Genomic DNA, 27,935 nt, shown 5'->3' with positions numbered 1-27,935 from the left:
TCCCAAAATTACCTGGAAAAAGATAACTGTGTGTAACCCACTGATATATTTCCCTTTAAGAATTCTGCAGGGGGGATATTCTTGCATATACTCAGTAAGAGAGTGAGATAAGGAGTGGATACCATTATGGACAATTACCTCAATGCAATTTGGAAGAAGCTTGATTTCTCCTCTCTGTAAGGCCCTGAACCCCTGAGACAGGTTAGTAGTGAGGTTAAAATTTGAAAGAGTCATGATTTTCCCCAAACACTATGAGTTCCTTGCCTGTTTGTTCTTTTATATTATATAAGGGACTGTTTGTAAAGTTTGTTCCTGTGTTACTGGACTCTAATCTACTTTGAAAAGACTGCTGTGGAGGTGAAGTGAAATGAGAAGAGCCCGTTTTCCCTCTTTAGCCAGCAGAAAAATAAAGCTTCAGGGAGAAGTTTTATTTATATTTTTATTGTGGACCCAATCTGGAAGACAGAACTTTTGGAGGGCCATGCTCAGTTTTATTGTTTTCTGATATGTGAATTGTTATGTATGTAAAATTCTTATTTGTGTATTATTATTGTTGATAATTAAGCCATTGAAATTAAATGATATATGTTAATTGTCCCTGTGTAAGGTCTTTGCTGTGAGTCCCTTTCAAGCCCCTGTAGAAAGTGTTACATGTGCAGGATGAGGAATATTCTGATGTGTAGCAGCATTTTATCTTTTTTTTAATGGCGGACAAGCTGAGAATCAGGTATAAATTTAGATGTTTTCTCCATACATCTTTGGGCTTAAGTTTTCCTCATCCCAACCTTGTAACACAATGTTCCATTTGCATTCAAAAGCACTGTGATGTTTTACTTCTGCTTGCCTAAAAGCAATTTCAAGCCTTTTTTTAAAGACAGCACGCAAAACACAGATTCAAATAGCGGCAGGCCGTTGGAAAACCAAGCACAGCCTATTGGAGTGCTAAGACAAATGCTCACTGTGCAGACTCAGTGAGAGACTCAGGGCATTTCCAGATGGAGGGTTCCTAGCACTAACCAGTGTCAGCTCCAGGTTTTGGGGGGGCCTTTGGGCAAGACACCCTCAGTGGGCCCCCTCCCTTGGTGTGTCTACCTTTTCATGGCCATTGCAACCAGCTGCTGCTACTCTTCCTCCTTTTCCTCAACATTACTACAACTGCTTGCTTGCCAGGCAGAGAGCCAGTGAGCAAATAGCCTGTAGCATTTACTGTTCTTCCTTCACATCAGCACCATTGTCTGGGTCAGAGTGAGAGGCAAGTGAACAAGCAGGTGGCAATGGTGAAAAGCTGGGTCCCTTGTCAGTGAGTCCCCAGCTGGAGTGCAGGCCCTTGGCAAGTGCCCCACCACACCAACCCTCGACACTGGCCCTGCTGCTAACAATCAGAAGGCATTCTGCAGCAATACTGTTTTTTTCTCCTTCAGATTTTGTGTGGTAAAAAAAAAAATGATATGGGAGAAGTGGTGGGAAAACATGGGAGGGAAAAAAATGGAAGATGACAATGTCTGGACCCACTGTAAAATTCCATGAATGAGGCAAGATAAAAACCTTGTCTGAAGCATCTTCAAGATTCAGAGTGGCAGATCTTCAGACAAGTCCACGGTGATCTACTGGCACGACCTCCATCTCAGCTTGGTCAGTCATCTTCTGTTTCTAGGCCAAGACTTAAAAGTCAAAAGACCTATGCCCTGTGCTTAGGAATTATATCTCACTGCATATCAACAATGAAGCCCTGTCCCTGAAAGAGAAAATTCAGCACCCTCGCAAACATGCACTTGTCATGCTGTCAGATTTTGACTTCAAAACATGCTGACTACTTTTAACTGTAAAGGGAGTTTCAGAGGTCAAGAATGAAGTACCCAAGAATGTATGGAATGCTTGATAGCAGCCATTTTGAAAAATGGAAGTAGTAGAAGGGTTGGGTGGGGAAGTGAGAGTATCCCGACTATCAACTGACCCTACACCTCCCAATAAACTGATTCCTTAATAGCAGAATTCTACTACTCAGAAGGTCAATGACACCTATAAGGGTGGATATTTCACATAATACAAATAAATCCACAAAATGTTTATTATGATTTGCATACATATACTGTATGAGCATTTTTATATGTTAAAGAGGAGGCAAACCATTTCAGAGAGTATGTTTTTAGATTTCAGGGTGCTGCCTGAAAGTGCACAAGCAACATAAGATGCAAAGTGGCTCAAATACGTAAGCCAATTCACATAGCAGATTGTAATAAAAATAGCTATCAAGTTAAAGAGAAGAATTTGTTATTTCTAACAACAAAAATTGAATGGTTACTCTTATTAACATTGTGTAAAACCTCTCTATTTTCACAGTGCAGAAGCTAAACAAAAGCTTTTGGACAACCCCACCACACAAAGAAACCCACTTTTCCTTTGCCTGCAATTTGTCTGCATCTTGCAGTCCTAGGAGTTAAGAAATAACTAAGGCTTTTGCTTGTTTGTTAAGAAAACTGGTTGACAGAAAAACAACTTCTAAAAACTGGAGCAGCATCCTTGCTCAGTATGAAGCAAAATGCAGATGTGCATAGACTGCCTCCAAATTGGAAGAACGTGAAAGATTCTCACTTTCATTAGACTTACAGTGGGGTTCCTGAATACAGCATGATGTTGTGGAGCCCATGAAGGCATCCCTGACGCTTCCCTGTTTTAATTTTAATGTTTAAAATTTTCAGGGCATTTAGGTGCACTGCAGCATCTGTTGAGGCTCTAACCACCTACTACCTTAATTTGTCCAGTACACCTCTGGGGCCATGAAGAGCAGTTCTTCATGTACCCCTGAAAAGCATAATTCCACAGATACAAGAATAAGTTATGATCCTCGATAGTGTTCCATTCAAATCCATGGGCTTGGATCCAAATCGAATTAGTCACACTTCGGTCCCATTGAAATTAATATGAAAGATTATGCATTGAAATCCATTTGACTTCTTTTTCACATTGATTTCAATGGGACGTAAGTGGGATTAGCCTGGACCCAACCTATGAGCTGCAACCACAAAAGGGGAGAGCATCATCAACAATGGTGTGGGTTTCATCAGTTCAGGATGTCTAACAGGTGTGCAAGGGTTGACAGGACACGCATTTTCACAGAGTCTGTGTTACATGAAGGCTTCCACTAACTCTTGTAGCATGATTTGTAGACCACCAGGATTTCTTTTGCTCATGTATATCTGGCTGCAACCAATTCAGTTGAAACTTGCATGCCATACATGTTGAGAAAGTGGATACTCCTTTCATAATATTAGAACTCATGATCACCCAAATAAAGCCGATTGACAGATTCAGGACAAAGAAAATACTTTTCACACAATGCACCATTTGATAATGGAATTCACTGCCACAGGTTGTGTTGAGGGCCAATAGCTTAGTTAGCCTTAAAAGGAAAGAAAATGAGGGTGCTGATAGGTGGACGAGGTTGATGAGCCCTTCTTTTTGATACCGTTGACCACGGTATCCTCCTGGACCGCCTGGAGGGGTTGGGCATTGGAGACACCGTATTGCGGTGGTTCTGGTCCTTCCTCTCCGGCAGGTACCAGAGGGTAGCTCTGGGAGAGGAGGTTTCGGACCCGTGGCCACTTACTTGTGGGATGCCACAGGGTTCCATCCTCTCCCCGATGCTATTTAATATCTATGTGAAGCCGCTGGGGGCTATCATCAGGAGGTTTGGGGTGCAGTGTCATCAATATGCGGATGACACGCAGCTCTACCTCTCATTCAGATCTTCACCAAGGTTGGCTGTAGAATCCCTGTCCAAATGTCTGGAGATGGTGAGTGGCTGGATGGGGAGGAATAAGCTGAAGCTGAACCCTGACAAGACCGAGGTACTTTTGGTGGGAGACAAGAGGAGGTTGGGGGATGTTGACCTGGTGTTGAATGGGGTACAGCTACCCTTGAAAGACCAGGTCCGCAGCCTGGGGGTCATTTTGGACTCCCAGCTGTCCATGGAGGCTCAGGTGTCAGCTGTGAGCCAGACAGCGCTGTATCAACTCCATCTGATATGGCGGCTGCGCCCCTTCCTTCCTGACCATCTGCTCCCATCAGTAGTACATGCCCTGGTCTCCTCTTGTTTAGACTACTGCAATGCGCTCTACGTGGGGTTACCCTTGAAGATGGTTCGGAAACTGCAGCTGGTACAGAACACGGCGGCTCGCCTGATTAAAGGCAGCCGCCGGCGAGATCACATCACTCCAGTGCTGAAGGAGTTGCACTGGTTACCAGTTGTTTTCCGGGCCAAATTCAAGGTGTTGGTTTTGACCTTTAAAACCCTATATGGTTCCGGCCCAGCCTATCTTAAGGAGCGCCTCCAGCAGCACCAGACAGGCCGCTTAACAAGATCAGCCTCGGATGGCCTTCTCTCTGTCCCATCAGCCAGGACAGCTAGACTGGTGGGGATGAGGGAGAGGGCCTTTTCTGTGGTGGCCCCCACTCTGTGGAACTCCCTCCCTAGGGAACTCCGTCATGCCCCCTCTTTAATGAGCTTCCGTCGTGCATTAAAAACGTGGTTGTTCAGGCAGGCATTTGGGGTGTGTTAGGGTATTTTAGAAAATGTTTTTATTGTAGAATTTTATTGTTTTAAACTGTTTTATTGTATGTTGTACATCGCCAAGAGTGGCTGGGTGACCAGCCAGATGGGCGATTAATAAATTTAATAATAATAATAATAGTAATAATAATAATAATTCCTGGTCTTTTGCTTAGAATAGCTTTTGATAGCTGGGCTCTTTTCTACCAAGCTTATTTTGCATCTGCTCACACTGAAACAAAAAGGATTGCCTTCTTTTTCAAGAAATAAAAATACAATTTGAAGTTGAAAGAATATGAAGATGTAGCGGTGGGCAGCTTCTGCCCCCCCCACCCCCCTGCCCACAATGTTTTGGCATACAACTCCTAATATCCCTAGCCGGCACACCCAATGGTGAGGGTTTATTTATGTATTTAATTTCTACACCACCCAATAGCTGAAGATAATAGGAGTTGTAAGCCAAACTTACAACTCCTATTATCAGAGCCAGTGTAGTGTAGTGGTGAGAGCCAGTGTAGTGTAGTGGTGAGAGTGACAGACTGGGAGCCGGGAGATCCGGGTTCTAGTCCCCACTTGGCCATGGAAGCTCACTGGGTGACTTTGGGCCAGTCACAGACTCTCAGCCCAACCTACCTCACAGGGTTGTTGTTGTGAGGATACAACGGTGAGGAGGAGGATAATGTAAGCCGCCTTGAGTTCCTTGCGAGAGGGAGAAAGGCGGGGTATAAATGCAATAAATAAATAAATAAATAAACATCTGGAAGGCCACAGGTTCCTCAAGCCTGATGTAAAGGGGTGGACAATTCTGGGAAATTGGGATCTCGATCCTCAGGGCACAAAGGGAAGGTACATAGCTAACACTCCAGTTCCTTCCTAATCTTTCCATATATTGAACGTGTTAGAATCATGCCACCTTTAGCCATATGCTGGCAGTTCTTCACACTTCCAAGGACAATAGCAGTCAAGATTCCCACTGCTCTGCCACAATTTCTTCTTCATAGTTTCTGCAGGAGCTCTGCCACAATCAGAAGCATCAGTTTGCCTCAGAATATTCAAAACACAGAATATAAGCATATCTTTAAAAAGCATAACAAGATTTTGAAGTCCCGTAAGTGCTTTTCCAGGAATAAGGATTTCTGCAAAAACAAAAGACTGTTGCAGGTCAGACAGATGTCAGATTGCTTGGTGTGGGGGAGCGCTTTGATACTTCCATAAATGCAAGACACATTGATGCTTTCATTGGTATTGACAGCAATGAAGCAGAACAACTTCAGCAATGCTAATGCCCAGCACCAGAGGTGGTTGCACAAATGACTGAATCAACTGCCTCTAAGATCTGAAAATGCTCTTCACATTTAACAAAAAGGCATGCCTTGATGGGTCGTTTCTCCCCACTTGCCTCCTTCAGTCAAAACAGCTTGTGGTAAGCAAGCAACTGACATCCTGGTAATTCAACAACGAGTTTTGCATTCCCACTTTGGCTCTGAATGACAACCTAATGCTGTTATTAAAGAAAATGCTTATCCTCAACGTTCTAATTCTTTAAGCTTCCTGACAACTTGCAACTCTACCAAAAAGATACTGGCACTTCAAATAACCTTGAATCTTCAGTCCTAAACCAAGGAGGATTTCTGCAGATGTATCCTTCATCACACATGCATGACAAACTATTGTGGTATCTATCAAACTTCTTTCTTCTACCCACAATTAAAAGATCTACCTTAGTTTTTACCATCTCCTGCCTCCCTTCTTTCTAAACCCCATCCCCTTTAAGTGTTATTTACCAAACTATTCACTTCCATTAAACTATTAAATGAGCATTCTGGCCTGCATTTGTCTAATAAATAAATGTCCAGGGTACTAGCACACATTTAGAATGTGGGCTAATAAGAAACACATTTCCTTAAATGTGAGTATATGAAACCCCTTGACTCAGCCAGAACTGAAGTTCTCTAGTGAAACAGACTTATCGTTGTTATAAATACTTGGAATGCTTAGCTACTACAAAACCATCTCTCCCTCTATAGTGGAATGTTTTGAAGAGAAACAGATTACTACTTTTTTTCCAGCATCACATCATCACAAACATAGGAGTATAAAACCCAGTTCTCAAATAAAATTACTTGCGATTTAATACCTTGCCTTGTCTTTGGCTGGGCTTCAGATGTTCTGCATTTTAATTTTGAGTCTTTGAATGTTAAACAATTATTAATGTCCATAATTCTACAATTATTTGTGGGATCGTATGGGTGTTTTCTCCCACAGACTAATTAAGCACATAGCAGAACAATAATTAAAGTCTAGGGGAGCAACGGCATTTTAACATTAATATCTATATTCTGTTGTTGCTTGTATGCCTTTCCAAGTAGGAAGAACAAAGGAAAGAAAAAAGAGGGCTAAAAACAAGATACAATGAAAATACATACAATTTCACAGGTGCTACTCCACCAAAAACAGCATACTCCATGCTTGTGAGTGGAGAGAAGAGGGAACAACAACAGGAAACTGTGGGTATTTTTATGGAATATGAGATGTCCTTTTAAAAGATCTGTAACAGTGCTGAAAAGAGCTTCACTTTTTTTAAAAAAGTAACCGTTGTATTCTTATAGTACATTATAGGAAATTCCACCATCACAGAAGAGTGAAGAGCTAGCCCATAGGGGAATTGCCCAGCACCGACATTGTATCAAACTTTCCCCCTGTATTCTGATAAGAATCTGTGAATGAAGAAATTGCTTCTCAGGTCTCAAAAGGATTTTAAGTTTGACCACATTATTCACCCTACCATTCATGTCTGTAAACCTGTGTGATCAAATAACTCTGTGGCACACAGTTATGCAGGCTGCATGATATTTGGAAGGGATTACCAGCTGGTGCAATTTAAAGGAACCCTCTCACAAGTCTGCTGTGATGTGTTTACTAAGCAGTTAGATTTAGTATAAGATAGCTTCAAGCATTTGTATTACACCTTTAAGATCTGTTTATATGAGATGCTTTCAGCAAAGTATATAAAAGATATGGTAACTAATTTGTTATAGGACATCCTGCTTCCAGTATGTTAACAAAAATTCAAGCCCCCAGAATTCCATGCCTCTAGAACAGGAATTGTCTCAGGATCTGGATCTATTATAGACCCTCTAGCCCACATCCACCTACACACACACATATTAAAAAGTATGTATGCGTGCATTCAAATCTTCTCTTTTGTACAGAAAGAACAAGAGTTGTTTCACCAATGGCTGCCCAAAACTTTTATGGGGGGCAAACTTCCAGGTATCAAGCCTTAATATCCAGCTGGAGTCAGACAATGTATGAAATATTGAACTTGGGTATTTAAGGTGGAACTACATGTTAAAAGCATGTTTACTTTTGTGTAACTGTACATAGATGGTAATCGCGACACATTTCTCCACAATATGTGCTTGTATGTTCTGCCTCTAACCTGGTTTCTCTGAACCTCACTCATATGATCCACAGCATTTTAATGAGGCTTCATTCCAAGTGAGCATGCTTCTCTTTGGACTGTTAATATCCAACAAATAAACTCTGATAACATGAAGCTTTGCTGATTTCTGCAGCCATGTATTACAAGATGCAAGGTGTATGTATGAACTAGTCCCAAGACAGGAAAATCAATTCAGGTTGCAACCACAAAAAAGCTATATGGGTCTCTTAATCACTATTCCCTCCATGCTCATTACTACAGTCAGAACTTGCTCTGAAGCATATCAGTAGCTTCTATTCAACTGACTGCAGACACAAAAAACGGGATCAGACATATACATATTTGAGCATGGCATACAGAAAGACATGGGGCTCTAGTGCAGGGAACAGATCTAGTAACGCTAACGCATGCCAAGGTGAAGACACCAGCCACCCCCAACCTGGGTCTCTCCAGATGCTTACAGCTCTCATCAGCCCCAGCAAGTATGGCCAATTGTAGATCGGAAACAACTCTCATCCCTCACAACTGGAGGGACCCAAGGCAGGGAAGGCTGCTCTACACCAATAAGGCCACAATCTGACCCATGATTGCATAGCTGGTTTTGCATCCAGCAGTAGGTTGTAGGAGCCTAGCCTTTTCTTAATCACCAGTATTTCATTGACACAGGGGTCAACCATCAAGATATGAAGGGACTGTACTTTATTAGAGCTTCCTGGGAGAGACCAAATACGAGGCCTAGAGACAACAGGACAAAGCAACGAAGATGCCTCTAGCAAACCATCACTCATTGTGTGGCACACAGGGTGGATAAAAATCAGTGTTTTTATTTAAATCAGATTTTTTTATTTAAAGAGTTTTTTAATCATAAATACTAAATTTCTCACTTAAAAAATAACATAGTTACAATTAAATCTCATCATAAACATGCTAAGCCTACACTTATATAGTTTCATAAAAATGAAGTTACCTACCAATCAAACATAGGCATTAATTTCAGTATTTTGTCTCATGAAAATGGCTCTGTCCAACCTAACTACCAGCTCTTGCTACTTGAAAATTCTGGGCTTCCGGTTTCTGAGTAAAATAGCATGTGCAAGGACACAGGCTAGATAGGATTGGTGTTCTGTGCTTATGTGGTGGTAGAGTTAGATCAAGCAAGTGTGAGTTAGTGAAGAAGGCAGAAAGACAATATAGCAGGGAAGATACAAATAGGTGCTTAAAATATCCCCCCCCCAAAAAAAGATTAATTTTTTTAAAGTGGATATTTTCTGCCCAGTAACTATTAAACCTTGCTTTGACCTATCAGTCATGGGCATTTCATTTTTGTTTGGTAGTTTGTTTTTTGTGAGGGCAAAGCTGGGCTGAAGCAGAAAGGAGCAGCTTTGGCAAGAAAAAGGTGGCAGAATTGTCCAGTGTGCATCTCCCAGTATTCTCATACTAAGGCTACAATCCTATACCCACTTACCTAGAGGTATGCCCCATTGAATGCTATGGAACTTATTTCTGAGAAGACTTATATAGGATTATGCTGTTAACCTCAAACTGTCATGGGTGCTAGTCATAAGCAAGAGTCTATATGGGAATGTTTTAAAAGACATTCCATTCCTTCTATAGGTAAAAAAGGAAAGTATGCAAAATATATACAGTGAGACAAAGATGCAAAGACTGCTTGTAAGATTTGAACAGCGTAAATAGTACCCTATTCAGTTGTAAATTAACATGGTTTACTGATTTGGAGATTGTTCAGGAAACATGAAAACGTTTAAATGGGAAACTTGATTTAAACTTGCTGATTTAAATAAATAATTTAAATCACCTCGACTTCAATCAATCCATCCCTAGTGGCACACTTGCCACATATAGAATCATAGAACAGTAGGGTTGGAAGGGGCCTACAAGGTCATCGAGTCCAACCCCCTGCTCAATGCAGGAATCCAAGTCAGAGCACCCCCGACAGATGGCTGTCCAGCCTCAACTTGAATGCCTCCAGTGTGGGAGAGCCCACCACCTCCCTAGGTCATTGGTTCCACTGTTGTACTGCTCTAACAGTCAGGAAGTTTCTCCTGATGTTCAGCCAGAATCTGGCTTCCTGTAACTTGAGCCCATTATTCCGTGTCCTGCACTCTGGAATGATCGAGAAGAGATCCTGGCCTTCGTCTCTATGACAACCTTTCAAGTACTTGAAGAGCGCTATCGTATCTCCCCAGTCTTCTCTTCTCAAGGCTAAACATGCCCAGTTCTTTCAGTCTCTCTTCATAGGGCTTTGTTTCCAGTCCCCTGATCATCTTTGTTGCCCTCCTCTGAACCCTCTCCAGTTTGTCTGCATCCTTTGTGGTGCCCAGAACTGGACACAATACTCCAGATGAGGCCTAACCAGTGCTGATTAGAAGGGAACTAGTACTTCCCGGGATTTGGAAGGTATGCTTTTATTAATGCAGCCCAAAAGAGCATTTGCCTTTTTTTCAGCCACATCCCATTGCTGGCTTATATTCAGCTTGTGATCCACAACAATTCCAAGACCCTTCTCGCTTGTCGTGTTGTTGAGCCACATATCCCTCATCTTGCAACTGTGCATTTGGTTTCTTTTTCCTAGGTGCAGAACTTAGCATTTATCTCTATTAAATGTCATTCTATTGTTTTCTGCCCAGCGCTCCAGTCTATCCAGATCACTTTGAATTTTGTTTCTGTCTTCCAAAGTATTAGCTATCCTGCCCAATTTTGTGTCATCTGCAAATTTGATCAGCATTCCCTGCACCTCCTCTTCCAAGTCATTAATAAGAATGTTGAAGAGCACTGGGCCCAGGACTGAGCCCTGCGGTACCCCACTCGTCACCTCTCTCTAGTTTGAGAAGTTTCCATTGGTAAGCACTCTTTGAGTCCGATTCTGTAGCCAACTGTGGATCCACCGGATCGTTGTTTCATCTAGCCCACTCTAAGCTAGTTTGCTCAACAGGATATCATGGGGCACTTTGTCAAAAGCTTTGCTGAAGTCGAGGTATATGATGTCTACAGCATTCCCACGGTCTACAAGGAAGGTTACTTGATCAAAAAATGAGATCAGATTTGTCTGGCAGGACTTGTTTTTGACAAATCCATGTTGGCTTTGAGTTTGTCTGAAGGGGTAATGAACATTACTACATGTTCATTACCCCTTCAGCAGGGGAGGTGTTTCAGCTTATCATGTGATCAGGGGAAAGACAAGGCAGATGCTGAACCTCTTACAGGACCTTGAACTGAAGCCACTGAAGGGAAAACGAAAAATAGCTTAGTCAGTGAAATACTGACCCTATTAACATACAGAATCACTGATAGGGGTCAATGGAAGTATGAGGGAACAGCTATAGCCCCCCCCCCCCCACACACACACACACAAATAAAAAAAGGCTGGGACTGTAAGGGAAATGAGATCCACCTTGCAGATTTATATATTCACTAGGTTAAAGGAACAGAGGTTAAAGTCAGGTGCCCCCCCCCCCCTTATCCTTGTTTTATCCTTGTTTTAATAAAACTGTAGTTTTATTTATGCCATCACTGTGTCAATTCAATGAAACTTACAACAGGCGAAGAATGACTTAAGAGCACCTGGAATGTTGGAGTGTGATGTGGCTGGGATCCTGCCAGTACACCCTAACGTTCTGTACTCAAGGACTAGCTATAGTTGTAAGGTCAATTTTGCTAAACACAATCATACAAATTAAAATACATCAAATTTTAATGTTTTTACTGTATTTTGAAGTCACTACTGGCAACTTGCAAAACTCGGGATTACAGTAGGTAAACATAGTGCTAATTAAAAACATAACATCACACAAGCACTCAACAGGTTAACACTTTAAAGAAACAGAAATCTGACAGTAATGATGTCTAGTGTACCACTAACTCAACACTTCACCAAGTGTAAAGTATAAACATAACAGTGAGGTAATCTGGTAACCTTGCTTCTATGTTATTAAAAATAGAATCTAACACTGTCATATGGAGATCTCCCCCCCACATGGACATTCTATGTAGCCAGTAGAATAACTTAATGTCATCCCATTTTGTTTTGTTGCACTTCTGGTAATATTTATCAGTTTAGCTACAGCTTATTATCAGCAGTTAAAGTGATTAAGCTATAAATCTCACACAGTTCGCAAAAGGATCTCTGTGCTTTAGCAGCAAAGGATAAAAAGGAAAAGTTGTTAAGGGCAGTACAGAGGAAGGAAACTGCAGAGTATTATTGTCCAGAACAGTCTGTGAACGTAGTAACCATGTTTCCTCGACGCTGAGTGACAGTTCTGCAGTGCTTACTAGATCCATGGAATTTGTTTTCAGTTCGCATCGTATGCTGGTGCGTGTTGTCAAATTCACTAAATGAAAACATTTTTTCCATGTCTTCAAACATGTCATCAAACATTCCTGCTCCTCCAAAGGAAAATTCTGGGAAAGAACGTCTTTGTCTGCTGTGAGCCTGCTGATGACTCTGAAAGTGATTTTCAAAATGTTTCTTTGACTGTGTATTGTGGCTTTGGCCAAAAAAGTCAAAGTCTTTAAACAAGTCATCAAAATTGAAGTTAAATGGCTGTTGAAAAGAGTTTCCGTTGCTTCTTCGTCCAAATTGGTCATATTCTCTACGTTTGTTTTCATCTGACAACGTTTCATATGCTGTAAAAGCAATGCAAGAAGCAGTTTTAAATCTTTATGTTAACACACACTAACCGAGAGAACAGTCTTCGCTCAGTAGTAGAGCATATACTTTTGCATGCGTGTTCAGTTCCTAGCCATTTCAAGTTAAAGGCTCCCAAGTAACAGGACTGAGAAAAAACTGTGCTTTCAAGATGGACCACCACATCCCTGTTGATGTAGATCACACAGAAATAGAAAGCCACCTTATACCAAGTCAGACCATTGGTCAATGTAGCTGCTATTGAGTCTAAACAGACTAGCAGCTCTCCAGACATGAGCTTTACCAGCCCTACTGAGACCTTTTGCATGTGAAGAATATACTCTACCACTGGGTTACAATCCTTCCAGATCAGTTTCATTTAAAATTCTCAGGGAAAAGTAAAAAAACTCATTTAAGAAACTGATTTAGGCTGCAATCCTGTAGACATTTATCTGGGAATTAGTCCCACTGAACTCAATGTAGCTTACTTTCTGAGTATATATAGGACTGCAGTCTTTGGGGTTGTTCAGATGATCAGCGGGAGAAATAATGCAGCATTTGTTCCTCCACTCCCCGTGATTACTGTAATTACCCATGCTGCATTGCAGGTTGCTGTGTCATCCAAACCCAGCGCATGGTGCGGGCATAGCGCATTTTCACTGCAAGTCATGGGTTGTAGGGTGGGTGAAAATGTACTATGCCCACGTCAGGTTCAGATGACATTGCAACCCATGACACAGCATCAGTAATTAGGGTAATCCCGGTCACGCAACCAGCATGCACGAGGGTGGAGGAAACCACAGATGCTGCATTGTTTCCCCCACTGATTGTCTGAACCCCAACTTAGAAACATGTACCAGAGCCTCCTTAAGGGCACTAAAAATCTATTAAAAATAAAGTGCATGCCAATATGGCACAATAGATAATTATTAATTTGGGAATGCTAGTTGCTAGGATAGAGCACACTGTGTTATCCTAATCATGTGCTTTTATATTAATTTCCAGTAAAATGTAATTAAAGGTGCTATCCTACGCAGATATGCGGCCGCCTCTAAACTTGGAGGCAACTGCCTATCCAATGAAGGGCAGAAGCACAGAGGGGATCCTTCCCTCCGCACTTCTCCTGCTCTGCATTTTCAGCTAAGCCGATTGCGGCTGTATAGCCGTGGGAGGGCAGAGCGGGGGATAAGGCTGCCATACGACACATTGGATGTGTCGTACAGGCATTCCACCCTCCCCACCCTGGAATGCCCCCTGGGAACGCCTCATTTCAGCCACTCTGCGCTCCTCTTGCGAGTGCGGAGCACGGGGCTTTTCCACACCACCTGCGAGGCAATGCAGAAGTGGGGGAAGGTCAGTTCTCCAGGAACCAACCTCGGAGCACAGGCTCCGAGGTCAGTTCCCAGAAAACCAGATATCCTATGGCTGTCTAGCAGCCATAGGATTGCTCCCTCAGATGGCTAAACCTTTCCTGGTTAGTCGATTCACACTTGCCAAACTCACTTTCAAAAATGATCACACTGCAATCTTAGAACTGTTTAAGCCTTTCTGGATTCCATGCTTAAGTCTCCCTGCTTTGATCACTCCCATGCTGGACTTAGGTTTTTTTGTTTATTTCAGTATTCAGTCTTAATTTCAATTCCCGATTTTTACTGCAGTTGTTTTTATCTACTGTTGGAAACCACCTTGTGAAGACATTGTCCTAAAAGGCAGGTTATAATTATTAATAAATATAGTGATAAACGTGTATTTACACAAGTTTCCAAAGATGACTGAAGGGACCTACAGGTGGAAGGTAAATGAATCTTTATTCCCTGGAGTGCAGAGTTAAGGCTCATGTTTATCTTAGTTCTCATGAGCTCCAGGAGGTACAAGTACACAGACCCTCATACAAGTAGCTAAACATCACTTCTATCTGAAAGATGCCAAGTATTTTTACAAAACAGATTTAATGTATCTAGCCCTCCTCCTCTCCTCACAACTATAGCATCAATGAAAATTGAACAAAATTTAATAGGATCTAACTTACCTTCTGCAATTTCCCGAAATTTTGCTTCTGCTCCAGGACTCTTATTTTTGTCTGGGTGGTATTTCATTGCTAATTTGTGAAATGCCTTCTTGATTTGACGATCAGAAGCATTTTTTGGAACACCTAGAATGTCATAATAACTTTCTGCAGCTAGTATTAATTCTGTTATCATTAAAATACAGAGTGCAAATATGAAGACAGACTGCGTAGTCGCCATTTCAAGACTCCTGGGAAGAAAAACAGCAACATCACCGTTATTATTTTGCCACATAGATGTCTCACTACCCAACTATTTACTTAATTTAAAATTGTAGGGAAAAAACAGTTTCAAGTCTTTACTTCTAAGCTAACTTTTCCGGCAGATAAGGGTTCACAGGATTTGAGGTTCCTACGGTTAATATATTTTCATTTCCCACAGATGTCTGTAGCCTTCCTTTGAAATCATTTATACTTGCATCTAGCTCTCACAGGCTTAACTTCAAAAAGCAGGCCTTTTCAGAACAAAGAAGGGTTTTTAAAATGGTGTCATTTAGGTTTTATATGTTTCTATAATTTAAATATATAAGTCTACATTAAATATCCAGCCAGATACTTAAGATTACTATCACTTCAATCCATGGGAGTTTTGCTTCACTTTGGCAGGATTATAGTGAAGTTTCTATAAACTGTTTTAGTTATTTATGGTTTTTATCAAATGAGTTTTATGTTTAGAACCTATTCTCATATTTCTATTAATAAAGGTTTATAGTCACCAAAAAGATCATGGCAGGATTAAAGGATAGCACCAAATTAGCCCATACTGGGAGACATGCCTTTCTACCCCCACTTAAAATGTACAGATCGTTTTCACAAGCATCAGAAGCAGAATCAAGGAAATACTAGGTGATCTGAACCTAAAAGGTATACAATTTGTGAAGGTGGAAGGGAAGAGCTATTGCATAAAGGGGCTCAAGAAACCTCCAGCTCTATCCCCATGTAACAATTCCTTCCTTCCCGAGGGAGACTCAGAGGGTGGCAACAAGAGAGAGGACCTTCTAAGTGGTAACCCTCCAATTGTGGAATGCTCTCCCCACTGAAGCCCACCTGATGCAATACTGTCAGTTTCGGCACCAAGTTAAGATTGTCCTCTATTCCCAGGCATCTGACAGCATATGATTTTTTTTTTTTTTTTTAAGTCAACTGTTTTATCAGGTCCTGGTATGTTACTGTAATGGTTTTTAGCTGTTTTAAATTGCTTTTAAATTTTGTATGTGAAAGTTTTTTGGGTTTTTTTGTAATTTTTGTGAATCATCCAGACAGCTTTGGCTATTCAGCAGTATAAAAATGGTATGAATGTGCATGCTAACCTACATTCATATGGATTAACAGCTGAGAAGGGGCAAATGTGCATCTCTTAAACCTACCACCTATCTTTGTAAGCTAAGGTTACCTGATATTTTGTTGAGTCTGCTTCTGACATTTATTAAAATGTGAGCCACATTTGAACTTTTTACAGGAGATAGTATTATAATGAAACTATTGCTTTGTTATTAAAAATACTGCTCCTGGCCCACATAAAAAAACTGAGTTATGACCACTATCTCCACCTGTTGCATCTACTTGTTCAGCGAGAACTGGGCCCTTCTTTTTATTTATTTATTTATTTATTGCATTTACATCCCGCCTTTTTCCTCACAAGGAACCCAAGGCGGCTTACATTATCCTCCTCATCCTCCTCTGTTTTATCCTCACAACAACAACAACCCTGTGAGGTGGGTTTGGCTGAGAGTCTGTGACTGGCCCAGTCACCCAGTGAGTTTCCATGGCCAAGTGAGGACTAGAATCCGGCTCTCCGGCTGCTAGTCCGTCACTCTCACCACTATACTACACTGGCTCTTTTTCACAGTAAACCAATTAAGAACTAATTATACTTTTAAAAAAAGATGTGGCAGGCAGTGGTGTTTAATTTTTATTTTATTTCCCCCCTTTTAGTTGTGTATTTGTGGTCTCAGAATAAGAAGGAGGTGGCAAGTAGAATAAAGTGTATGTAGAGAGAGGGTAATGGGACTGACAGCAGATGGAAAGAATATTTTTTAGTTTGCCTTCCTTTGCTTCCTCAAGGCATCAAAACTCAGTACTTATTATGAGACCTTTGGGAGAAGATAGATTCTGATGAAATTGCTGTAAGCCACTTTGAGCCCACCAGATAAGTCAGGTTATAAGATAAATAAATTAGTTAAAACAAATGCGCCATCTCTACAGTGGTCAATACTTGCACTGATATTCATCATCTCAGAAAATTGGTAATTACGTCAGCCTGCACAATGGCACACATCCCCACCAATACCGTTTTTATACGTTACATATGCAAATTACTACACATGCCTAAACATGTCTGTTTTGTATCTTGTTCCCAGAAAGGAGACCACAGAAGGAAAGACTTGGAAACAAACAAGTTGCTTTGCTGTCAACACTCATAGCTTTGTCTCCTCTCTCCTCTCTCAATTATCTTCTCCTCCCCACTCCTTTTTATTAGGGCCCAGTAAGAGTTCTGAAAACACACACCGGGAAAAGACTATAGCTCTAAGGATATACCAGTCTTTTCTATTAAAATGTTCACTCTTTGTTTTCAAAGTTTTAAGATGTACCACTGTTTAATGGAGGAGCAAAGATGGCAACTGGATAAAAAGGGTGAACTACAGAATATCCCTTGCTTCTACTTCATAAACCTAAGCTATTATGTGACAGAAAACCTGATAGGAATAAGGAGCAAAGGGTCCAGCTGAGCATAACCACGTGAGACTAATTCTGTTCAAGGTCTGATGGGGATTCAACTAAACACCAATAAAACTCAACAGTGAGCTAGAAACCATCTCAGACATGCTAGCTATCATGATTCTAGAGGACAAATGTGTGTGTGTGTTCTAAGTTACACAGACAAACTAACTAAGGGTAGGCAACACATGGTCAATATAAAAATGATAATAAATTTATTGTCTGCATGTTGGGTCAGATCTAGTCTTACAATAGACCCACTGAAATCAATGGAACTGAAGTCATTGGGAATGGAGTCTGATTGATTTCAATAGCTCTACTCAAAGTATGATTAAGACTGGATCCAACCCAGTGGGTTTATTTATACTGTATATTATACTTATACTACATCTTTCCATCAAGGAAGTCAAGGCAGTTTATAAGCACTCCCCCCAAATTTTATCCTCACATCTACCCTGAGGTGAGATAGGTTATCATTTACAAAGCACCTTTTTTTTTCTAAGCACTGTACAGAGATTTTTAAAAGACAATACAGTTCCTGCCCCTAGCTTCACAATCTAATAGACAAGACACAAAAGGTGAAAGGAACCATAAGAAGAAAGCAAAAAGATTCAAGTACCAATTCTTGAAGTTACATAATCTAAACAGTATTATTGATCTGGACAGGTGGGCCTCCCTGTCTTTAAGTAGACATATATAGACCCACATAACCCAGCATCCCACAGACCCCTGGCTGATGGCAAAGGCCAGTGGGCTTCCCTTCAGCTCTGAGGTCCCACAGGAACAGTCCCTATAGGACTAAGTCTGTCATTCCTCTAGACATCAGTGTGACTATTCCACTGTGAGTGGTGGAAACAGGTTAGGCCAGCCTTCCCCAACCTGGTATCCTCTAAATGTTTTGGACCAACTCCCATCAGTCCCAGCCAGCATGGCCAAAGGAGGGCACCAGGCTGAGAAAAGCTGGGTTAGGCTGAGCAAGCATGACTGGTCTACAGTCAGCCATGAAGCTCACTGGGTAAATGGGAATTTGAACCTGGGTCTTCCTAGTCCAATACTCTAATCACTATACCACACTGGCTCATTGTAACTCCTGAAGACTAATATGAATTGGGCCCAAGTTCTCTTTGATCCTACTACCTATTGGTAACTACTGCTTCATGAAATCCACTTCTCTAGAAGATATACTTTAACAATCTTCAAGAAATTACGTACTTGAACTTGATCTTCTAATCACATTTGATGCAATGAACAGGAATTTAGTCTTAAATGGGCAATATAATATAGATTCTATTTAAAAAGCACACACTAAAACTTTCTATTGTAAATCAAGCTTGTTACAAACTGATTGGGCCAGTTTCTAAAGTTTAACCTTGAACACCAAAAGAGAAATATGAAGATTCTTGAAATCTTCATTTGACTAATTAAAAATCAGTATAGCTCCACGAAAAGTACTTATTTTATACATCATTTGAATTTAAAAACTATACTTTAGAAAGTGAAAGACTGAATAATGTTTTGACAGGATCTGAGACGGATGTAGCTATGGCACCATCTGGTCTTGTTATGTGTATTTTTCAGCTTGTGTAGCCTGAGGATGTTGAGAAGCTGCTTGGAAGAATGAGGCCTACCACCTCCTCTTTAGATTCTTGGTGAAATCTCCCAGGGCTGGACTTACAATATTGATATCAGCAGTTGAAGGAGGCAGTAATAAAACCACTGATAAGAAGCAAACTCTAGATCAATTGGCTATGGAGAATTATTCCTGTTTCAAATCTACCATTTCTGAGCAATGTCACGGAGTGGATGTCGTGTCAGGCAGTTCGCAATTATGTTGATTTAGATTCATTCCAATCTGGGTTCAGGACAGAAACCACCCTAGCTGTCCTGGTGGATGGACTTGTGGTGGTGGTGGGTGTGCAATCCTACTGGTTTTCCTAGACAGTGGCTTTCAGTGCCACTGACAACAGTAACCTTCTGGATCCTCTCACTGGGATGGAACTTGGAGGCACAGTGTTACAGTGGCTTCAGTCCTTCCTGGGGGGACTGACCCAGAAAGTGCTACTGGCAGACTTTTGTTCCACCCCTTGGCCATTGACAATTCAGTGCCTCAAGGTTCTGTCTTGTAGATGTTGAAAAGCATGGGGGACATGAAACCCCAGGGAGAACTCATTCAGAGGTTTGGGCTAAGGTGCCATCAGGATGTGGGTGACAGTGCTCTCTCTTTTACACCTGTTTTCAACCGCCTCCCTGGGCATCCAATCCCAGGCAGGCAGTTAAAACTCTGGACAGGGGGTGGGAGAGAATTAGGATTGATGAGGACTAACATGCTAAAACTTAATCTAGATAATACAGAAGTACTGTGGGGTGGGAAATCTGCTAATCTGGATGGTGGTTTAGATCTGACTCTGGATGGGGTCATACTACCCCTGAAGGGCCACTTACTACCATGTAAGAGTGCTCATGGACTTGGTACTGTGTATAGAGGCGCAGGTGGCATTGATTGTCAAGCGTGCTTTTTACCAGTTTAGGTTGGTTGAACAGCTGTGGCCCCACCTGGAAAAAGCTGACCCAACCAAAGTCTAACTTGCCTTGGTTACATCCAGGTTAGATTGCTATAATGTGCTCTATGTGAGGCTGCCCCTAATGGTTTGGAAACTTCAACTGGTACAGAATGCAACAGCTGGACGCTTGTGGGAGCTAGGCACTGGGATCATATTTCCCCTAGTCTGTATCAATTACACTGGCTGTCTACTAGATACCAGGCCCAATTCAAGGTGCCCTTAAAAGCCCTAAACTGTTCTGGAACACATTACTTGAATGCCCACCTATTCCTGTATGAACCTGCTCAAGCATTAAGATCAGCTTTAAAGACCCTGCTTTGTGGCCCACCAACTACAGCCATTAAGCTGGCAGGTATTAGGAACAGGGATTTCTCAGTGATGGTCCCACAACTGGGGGGGGGGAGAGATAGGTAAGTTTCAGGCTTGAATACCGCTCTCCCTTTTAAAAAAACAACACTGCCAATACCTCCCTTTTTAAAGCTGAAACCCAGGCTGTTTCCTGCCACAGAATTCCACTCCAGGTTCTCTCTCCTCCTCCTCCTCCTCCTCCTTTATTTCATCAGCTTTCTATCCAAGGTAATTTTATTTTTCTAGCTTTTCCTCCTTTACCATACATAGACTCTACCCAGACACTACATACCCCACCCCATTTTACTTTCTGCTTTGATGGAATCCTGAGCGCCATGTGACATATCAATAAAGGAAGCTGCCTCCAAGCATGTGCAGAGTGCCATTTCCTCATCACTGTGGCGTAACTGCAGCACCAGCCTAACCTCCCCCTCCACCCATCCTTATAATTAAAGAGGGAAGAAGAGCCATTCCAAGGCAGATCGCAAAGCTCGAAGACCCAGGGTGGCAAGACAGTTAGAGTATTCAACTAGGCCTGGGGAAACTCGCGTTCAAACCCCTACTCAGCCATGACACTCACTGAGCAGCCAGTCAATGTCACAGGACTGTTGTGAGGTGCGAGGAGAACCTCTGGGTTTGCCAGCCATTCTGCCAGCAACTTCTGCTGAAGGGCGAGGCAAGAACTGCTCAAGAAAGGAATAAAGTTTACACACAACTCGTTCCCGACGACACAAAAATCCACGCCACTTAACAACTGACTCTACAGCGAAGGTGGCAAAAAAAAGTTGCGTCCGATGTTAGTCCTACTTCGAGTAGACCTACTGAAACGAATGGGCCTCAAAACTAACATTGGATACACCCCAACAGCATTACTCGCGTCCACCCCCTTACAATGACCCCCTCCCCTTGCTGAAGGAGCCCCACTTCGCCTTCCCTGGGGGCTTGGCCTCCCTTCCCTTCCCTTCCCTTCCCTTCCCTTCCCTTCCCTTCCCTTCCCTTCCGCCGCTACGGGAGCAGCTCTGGGGAGGGCTCCTCCGGGTCGCCCGGCCAGCGGTCCCCGTCGCCGCCCGCACTCACCGCGCCCCGCGCCCTCCGTCCGCCGGTCGGTCGGTCGCTTCGCTCTCTGCGAGGCTCGGCTTATAACGTCGCCTGAGAGGCGCGGCGCGAAGAACAAGGGCGACGGCCCTACACGAAGCGCTTCCCGATTGGCCGCCCGGGGTCACGCGGCCCGCCCGCTTCGGGGCACGTGGAAGGCTGTTGTTGCCCCGCGCGGGTGACGAAGCGGTTGATTGACTGACGCCGCCAAACGCGGCGCCCCTTCCGGCTACCAGGAGGAGGTGGGTCAGAAGTTCCCGGAAGCGGAAGCGTGTGTTATGGGTCATGCCTACGGACGAGAAGGGGGAGGCGTCGTCGCTCGGGTGCCATCCGGGACTGCTGGCGGCGGCGGAGCCCTGGCCATGCCTCGGTACTGTGCAGCCACCTGTTGCAGGAACCGAGCGGGACAGAGCGCCCGAGACCAGCGCAAGCTCAGCTTCTACCCGTGAGTGCCTCGGTTAGGGAGGCTGCAGGGGTGTCGTTGCACCGCCCCCCCACTAAGCTCACGTGGCCCGGGAAATAGGTTCCAGGAACGCGGGGGGGCGGGGGGCTTCCCTTCCAGGTGAACGTGCCTAGGATCGTGCAGCGTGATCCTTCCCATGTTTACTTGGAAGGAAGCGCCACTGGTGCCAAGAGGACTCCCTCCCTCAGGCAGCGTGCATAGGACCCAAAGCATGGATGTGAGGGAATACATCAGCCTTCCCCAATCCGGTGCCGTGCAGATGTGTTGGATTACAACCCCCATCTTTTCTGACCACTGGCCATGTTGGCTGGGGCTGATGGGAGTTGAAGCCCCAACACTGCTAAAGGACACCGTGTTGGGGAAGGCTGGAATAAATGGTAGAAGCCGCAGCAAATGCACGCACCCTATGCACTGCTCGCACCTGAAAGCTAGATCCTCGGCATATGAACACATTCCTCCTTATGCATACACACTTTGCTGTGCATGTATTAACCGGATTTCAGGTTAGTGCTCTGTGTTATTTTCTGTGGGTAAAATGTGAGGCGCACCATGCGTATTTCCAGTAAGTGGATCACTTCAATCATATGTAGTCTATTATAGAAGCCAGACTCCTCAGACATAGAATCATAGGGTTGGAAGGGGCCTACAAGACCATCAAGTCTAACCCCCTGCTCAGTGCAGGAAGCCTGATTCCCAAATGGTCCCCCATCCAAGTACTAACCAGGGCTGATCCTGCTTAGCTTATAAAATCAGACAAGATCAGGCACATCCAGCCCTTTGCTTGCCTCATAAGCAGCTGCAAGGATGCAAAGCAACAGTAGGAGAAAGAAGCTGAATATGTTTGTGGTTTCCTTCCCCAAAGTGCATAGGTGCATTCAGAGTCCAGACTGTACCTGCAACCCTTTGCCATTTCAAGAGTCAGTATGATGGAGTGGCTAGAGTATCAAACTAGGACTGGGAGGTCTGGGTTCAAATCTCACTCAGCCATGAAGTTCACTGGATGACCTTGGACCATTTTCTATCTCTCAGCCTGACCTACCTCACAGGGTTGTTGTGAGGATAAAATGGGTTGGTGGAAAGAACCATGGACAGTGGGCTAGAAATGTAACGTGGGTTAGTGCTGCCAGATTAGATGAGAGTGTGACTTTCATCTCTTCGCTGCCAAAAAGAACAAACTAATTATAAAACAAAGCACTGAAAAATAAGGAGTCTTATGGCCTCCTTATTTTTATGCATGTTTTCTTGGGACGTAACCCCAAGTAAATATACACAGGGTTGCAAAAGGATGGCTTTTTTATCAGCTGCCACAAAATTATACAGATTTGGCTATAAGGTGTATTCCTGCAAGTATTTAGCATTAGTTTAATGATATCACAGTACAGTTAATATGTTTATTCATGTTAATAGTGCAAAATTGATGTTCTGGGCACACAAGAAATTCCAACATAATTTGAACAGGGGTCTCCAAAGTTTAGCCCCGGTACCAATTTTCTGTGACAGGGCTGAGAAGCAGAGCATCAGAGCACATTTAGAGTTCATTTTCTTTAGCACTAGGCAACTATAGCAACCATTCATCCATTCAAGGAAGTATAGGTAGGTCTTGTAATGATTTGTATATCGTTTTGTTGCTTGCGGCTTTCCCAATGGCCATCATGATATTGGCTGTGTCCAGTAAGAATAAAGTTTCCAAGAGACTTACATAGTTATATGTAAGTCATCCTAAATAATAGATACATTAGCCAGAATAAATTTGTTAGTCTTCAAGGTGCCACAAGGCTCTTCATTGTTGTTTTTCAAGAAAGCCAAGAATGATGGCTATAAAGAATTGGATTGTATCAAACGTCAATTTTTTAGTGAAATAAGAAGAATAGATATTTAAACCAGAATTCTGATACTTCAGTAGAATGGTTTTTTTTTTTGTTAAAGAATGCAGAACCTCTGACAAAACACACTGTTGCTGGGGAAAAGAAATACTTTATAGGTATACAATCAAATAAATTACATGAGCTGTTTGCTTATTAAGCATTTGATTTCCTGTTCTTCAGCTGGAAAGTTCACACAGATGTCAAATAAGTTAACATTCACAAAATGTATGTCACAACATGTATAACACAGCAGCACATCTATATAAAAGTCAAGTGAAAGAAACAGATCTAAAATACTTGGGAAACTAAAAGTGGTTTCACCTGGTACCACCGTAGAAAAAGGTCCTGGCTCCAATCACTTCCCTCTTCTCTGGTGGTGGTAGAACTCTGATAAGAGCCTCTGAGGCAGATCTTCATTCATTGGCAGATTCATGTGGTTAAAAGAAGTCCCTGAGATACCTGCAATGGTCCTAAGCCACTTAGAGCTTCATAGGTCAGTACCAACACTTTGGATTGTGATTTCATGCCATTTGGCTGAGGAATTATCCAAACCATTTAGTTTATATAGAACCCTCATGCTTGCTAGTTTTCAATACTGCTAATAATAATATGTTTTTTAAGACCATAGATAAATCCTAATGTACAGGAATGCCAAAATGGTGCAGGCAGTACTTTACCTGAAGCATAATATCCTGTTTTGTACAAATCTTTTGAAGCAGATTTCCTCTTCATGATAAAGAAAGGTTAGAGAAATGGTTACGGAATATGAAGTGTGACACTTGGACTCCCAGTAAGCATCAGGTCCTCTGCAGTGACCATTTTACACCAGATTCTCTTGATGTGCGATGGGGTATTCGATATTTGAAAACAACTGCTGTGCCAACAATATTTTCATCATCTGATAATCAGGTAAAACAATACATTGCAGACTAGAAATAAGTCACGTGATAGAAGATACTTGCCTCACGGTGACAGTGGGAGTATTTCTGTTGACTTTAACGGGATCAGTATTAGAGCCATTCCTAAATTGTTCATGGACATTTGTCTGCTTAGGGGGAGGGGGGAGGGGTAAGAAGGTGAGATGGGAGATCTGCAGCTTGCTGACATGACTTGGTGACAATAATGCCATGTGACCTTGTGGCTAAGCTGAGATTTCACAAAATCCCTATTAGTACCAACCAGTGATATGGGTTTTCTGGAAAAATTTTCCACTGCCCGAAATTGGTGGGATCCAGTGTAGTATATTTGACTTCTTTGATAAACATATTTGATAAACAAAACTAAAAAAAGTATGGCAAGTTAACTTTACACACTGCATAAATGTTTGAAAAAGTTTTCTCAGTAGCCAGAGGTGATTGAACTGAAATAGCTGAATAAGGGAAATTTCAGTAAAGTGGACCTAGTGTGGTTGAAATGTCATATGCCAACAAATTTAAAGCTTTACTTGGAAAAAGACAGGGCAACTCAGTGAAGGTGCTGAAAAGTTTTCACATGCTAATTTTAACATGCCTGGAGAGCTGTGCACATAAATATGTGCATTTCTTAGGGATAGTCACCTGAAAAAAGTTAATTACAACATTGGTTTTAGTTTTGACTGGGTTTATTTTAATGTTGAAAATAAAATAATCCAAGATAGATGCCTAAACATTATTTAGCAGGGGTTGGATCCAGATTTACGCTGGATCGATTGCGCTGACTGAAGTGGACTTCCCTGCCCCCTCCTTCCCATGGCAGCCCCTCCAACCCCTTGAAAATGCTACAGAGAGTCAGGAGACCTTGCAGAATGGGGTAAGTTGTGTGGGCAGGAGGGGGATTCCCCAAAATTGGGTGGAGGAACATTCCACGAGTGGAGCCCTTCCTCTCGTGGAAGACAGATTCTGGATCCAACCCCAAATGTGTAAACTGTCCATCATAGAGGAATGGCTGATTATGGACATTGATTACATTCCTTTTGAGCAGCAGGATTATAGTAATGCATTTAAGGCCGCAGCCCTGTGCTCAGTAGGAGTAAACTCTATGGACCACAATGGGACTTACTTTTGTGTAAACATCCGTAGGACTGCATTGTAAAGCAGCATGGGAGAAAGAATCTCTGTGCAGTGTCTCATGCTCAGTGGCTTTTTAATCAAATGGAATGTTTCTCTTTTTAGGAAAAAGGACTTTCCCAAAAGAAAATGCAAGAGAAAAGAATAGAAGATATCAAAGAAAGGAACATGAGTGTAACAACTACATCTCCTAAATCTTGTTCACCAAAGAGAAATATTATACTTGAAGAAAGCCTATACAGAAAAGCACTTTGTACAGCTTTAAACAAGTCACCAGCAAAGGAAGGACTACTTCAGAATATAGTAAAAGTTGAAAATGACATTGCATATCCAAATAACTTAGTTAAACAGAATGTGGAGCAAACAAGTTCTGTGTTAATAGCAGCTGATGTGCAAAATGCAGGCGCCGTCGATTCGCGCTCCCCAGAAAATAGTTCTAATTACTCTGTAGAGAACCTCCTCAGTAGTGCAACCACAATTTTGCAAACTTCCGTTCATGATCTTTATTCGTGTCTTGAGCATGTCTCAGATTCTAAAGCTACGGTTTTGCAGGCTCTGCATCTTGAACACTTGGATTCATCTCTGGAATTTAATAATGTCACCGTACCAATTTCTGATCTCCCATCTGATCAACCGGACGCTCACGCTGCAGGCTGTTCAGTGGAAGTACAACAAACTGATGAAAACTCTGTGTTGCTCCACACCGTGTCGCAAGCTTTAGAACAGTTCAGTGGAAATAAAGAGTCTGTCATCACCATTATAGTTCCTTCTGCGGGCTCAAGAACTCCCTTGTTGTTGGAGGGCTCATTTGTACCTGCAGAACAGAAATTAAACATAGACATTGAACAATCTGTGTGTATCACCAGTTGCAGTGGCATTGAAGTACTACAAACTGAGCATTCATACTGTAGACAAGACACAGACAGGGAACAACTCTGGCAAAAAATTACAAAGCTGCACTCCAAAATAGCACTTTTAGAAGTACAGGAGAGGAAAACCTTAAGCAGACTCAAATCCCTAGAAGCGCTTATTGCAAAACTGAAGCAAGAAAATCTCCTTTCTGAAGAAAAACTGAAAATTGTAGAAAACTGTTTCACAACATTTGAAGTTACTATGATACAATAAAAGCTTTAAAGTGATTGCTTCAGTTATTACTACTTTATACTTCCTGGATGATACTGTTTACTCATTTTAATGACAGTATTTAATGTAGTTAATGCGCTGGATCCAGAATTGCTTGGAGTAGAACTCTGCTAATTGGGCATTCCTGTCCTTGGAAGTGGGGAGGAGATAAGCATCACAGATTTCCCCTTCCCCCTACATCTTCCTTTGCTGTCCCCTAAAAAATCTGCTCTGGAACTGCAATGGAGGTGGCACTGAGGGCTGAATAGAGAAGGAAAAATCAGTGAGGGTTGCTGCTGCCTCCTGGTGGGAGCCTTTGCTAGATCAGAGTCACTTCTGCAGACAGAAGGAGCCCTTCCATCTATGGAACAGCGTGTCTGGATCAAATCCAGTGGCATTAATCAGGTTCCCTCTAATTCCTTAAGAAGGAACACCAATAGCTTGGCTATTCAGAAAGAAGCACAACCCAATGTTATGCATGTTTATAGTATACGGAGTGAGTTGAACAGGACATACTCTTAATTGTGCATAGGAGTGCAGCAATAAAGCCTTAGACGATGCAGTTTACTAGGAAGTATAATGAGTTCATTGATGGTTTCTCCCAAGTAAGTGTGCAGAGGACCATAGCTTCAACTTTGTAGGGGGGAGCCCAATCTCTTTACCCCCATTGGCTTCAAGACAGAAACCTCACTTCCTGAGCCTGATGGTATTACATAAACAATAATGCAATCCTAAGCATGTTTATTCAGAAATAAATTCCATTGTGTTCCACAGGACTTACTCCCTGGTAGATGCAATTAGGATTGCAGCCCACATCTATTAGTTTCAATGGATCTTAGCTTCTACTTAAGCCATTTAGAACACAGGACTAGGCTGATTTATGGTGAGCAAAGGGCTGGATGCACCTGAACAGGGCAGTCTGGCCCTGTTGATTCTCCTTGACCACTCAGCAGCTTTCAGTACCATAGACCATGGTATCCTTCTGGGGCGACTGTCTGGGAGAGTTGGGAGTGG

General features: G+C 42.4%; 2 protein-coding genes across 4 annotated transcripts; one reads left to right on the top strand and one right to left on the bottom strand.

Annotated features, from left to right (window-relative positions):
- Window positions 1–8,799: 8,799 nt before the first annotated feature.
- On the bottom strand, window positions 8,800–21,456 carry DNAJB9 (DnaJ heat shock protein family (Hsp40) member B9). The gene is made up of 3 exons (XM_084824781.1): window positions 21,409–21,456; window positions 14,669–14,895; window positions 8,800–12,638 (listed from the first exon to the last, which is right to left on the bottom strand). The coding sequence occupies exons 2-3, from the start codon at window positions 14,883–14,885 to the stop codon at window positions 12,211–12,213; spliced, it is 645 nt and encodes a 214-aa protein (XP_084680907.1). The 5' UTR covers window positions 14,886–14,895; window positions 21,409–21,456; the 3' UTR covers window positions 8,800–12,210.
- Window positions 21,457–21,719: 263 nt separating this feature from the next.
- On the top strand, window positions 21,720–27,019 carry THAP5 (THAP domain containing 5). Of its 3 annotated transcripts, none has more exons than XM_084824758.1 (3): window positions 21,720–21,871; window positions 24,474–24,663; window positions 25,905–27,019. In XM_084824758.1, exons 1-3 carry the CDS (start codon window positions 21,789–21,791, stop codon window positions 26,922–26,924), a joined length of 1,293 nt encoding a protein of 430 aa, XP_084680884.1. In that variant the 5' UTR covers window positions 21,720–21,788; the 3' UTR covers window positions 26,925–27,019. The 3 variants fall into 3 exon arrangements, with proteins under 3 accessions (XP_084680884.1, XP_084680874.1, XP_084680894.1); XM_084824748.1 differs by having other exon boundaries at window positions 24,471–24,663; XM_084824768.1 differs by having other exon boundaries at window positions 21,720–22,392; window positions 24,471–24,663.
- The last annotated feature ends 916 nt before the right edge of the window (window positions 27,020–27,935 follow it).

The sequence above is a fragment of the Heloderma suspectum genome, chromosome 1, assembly GCF_057233095.1.
Source record: "Heloderma suspectum isolate Gila_16-S chromosome 1, 16-S_ref, whole genome shotgun sequence".
Classification (NCBI taxonomy): Eukaryota; Metazoa; Chordata; class Lepidosauria; order Squamata; family Helodermatidae; genus Heloderma; species Heloderma suspectum.
The sequence above is the reverse complement of the archived record's forward strand: the minus strand, read 5'-3'. Positions and strand labels throughout refer to the sequence as shown.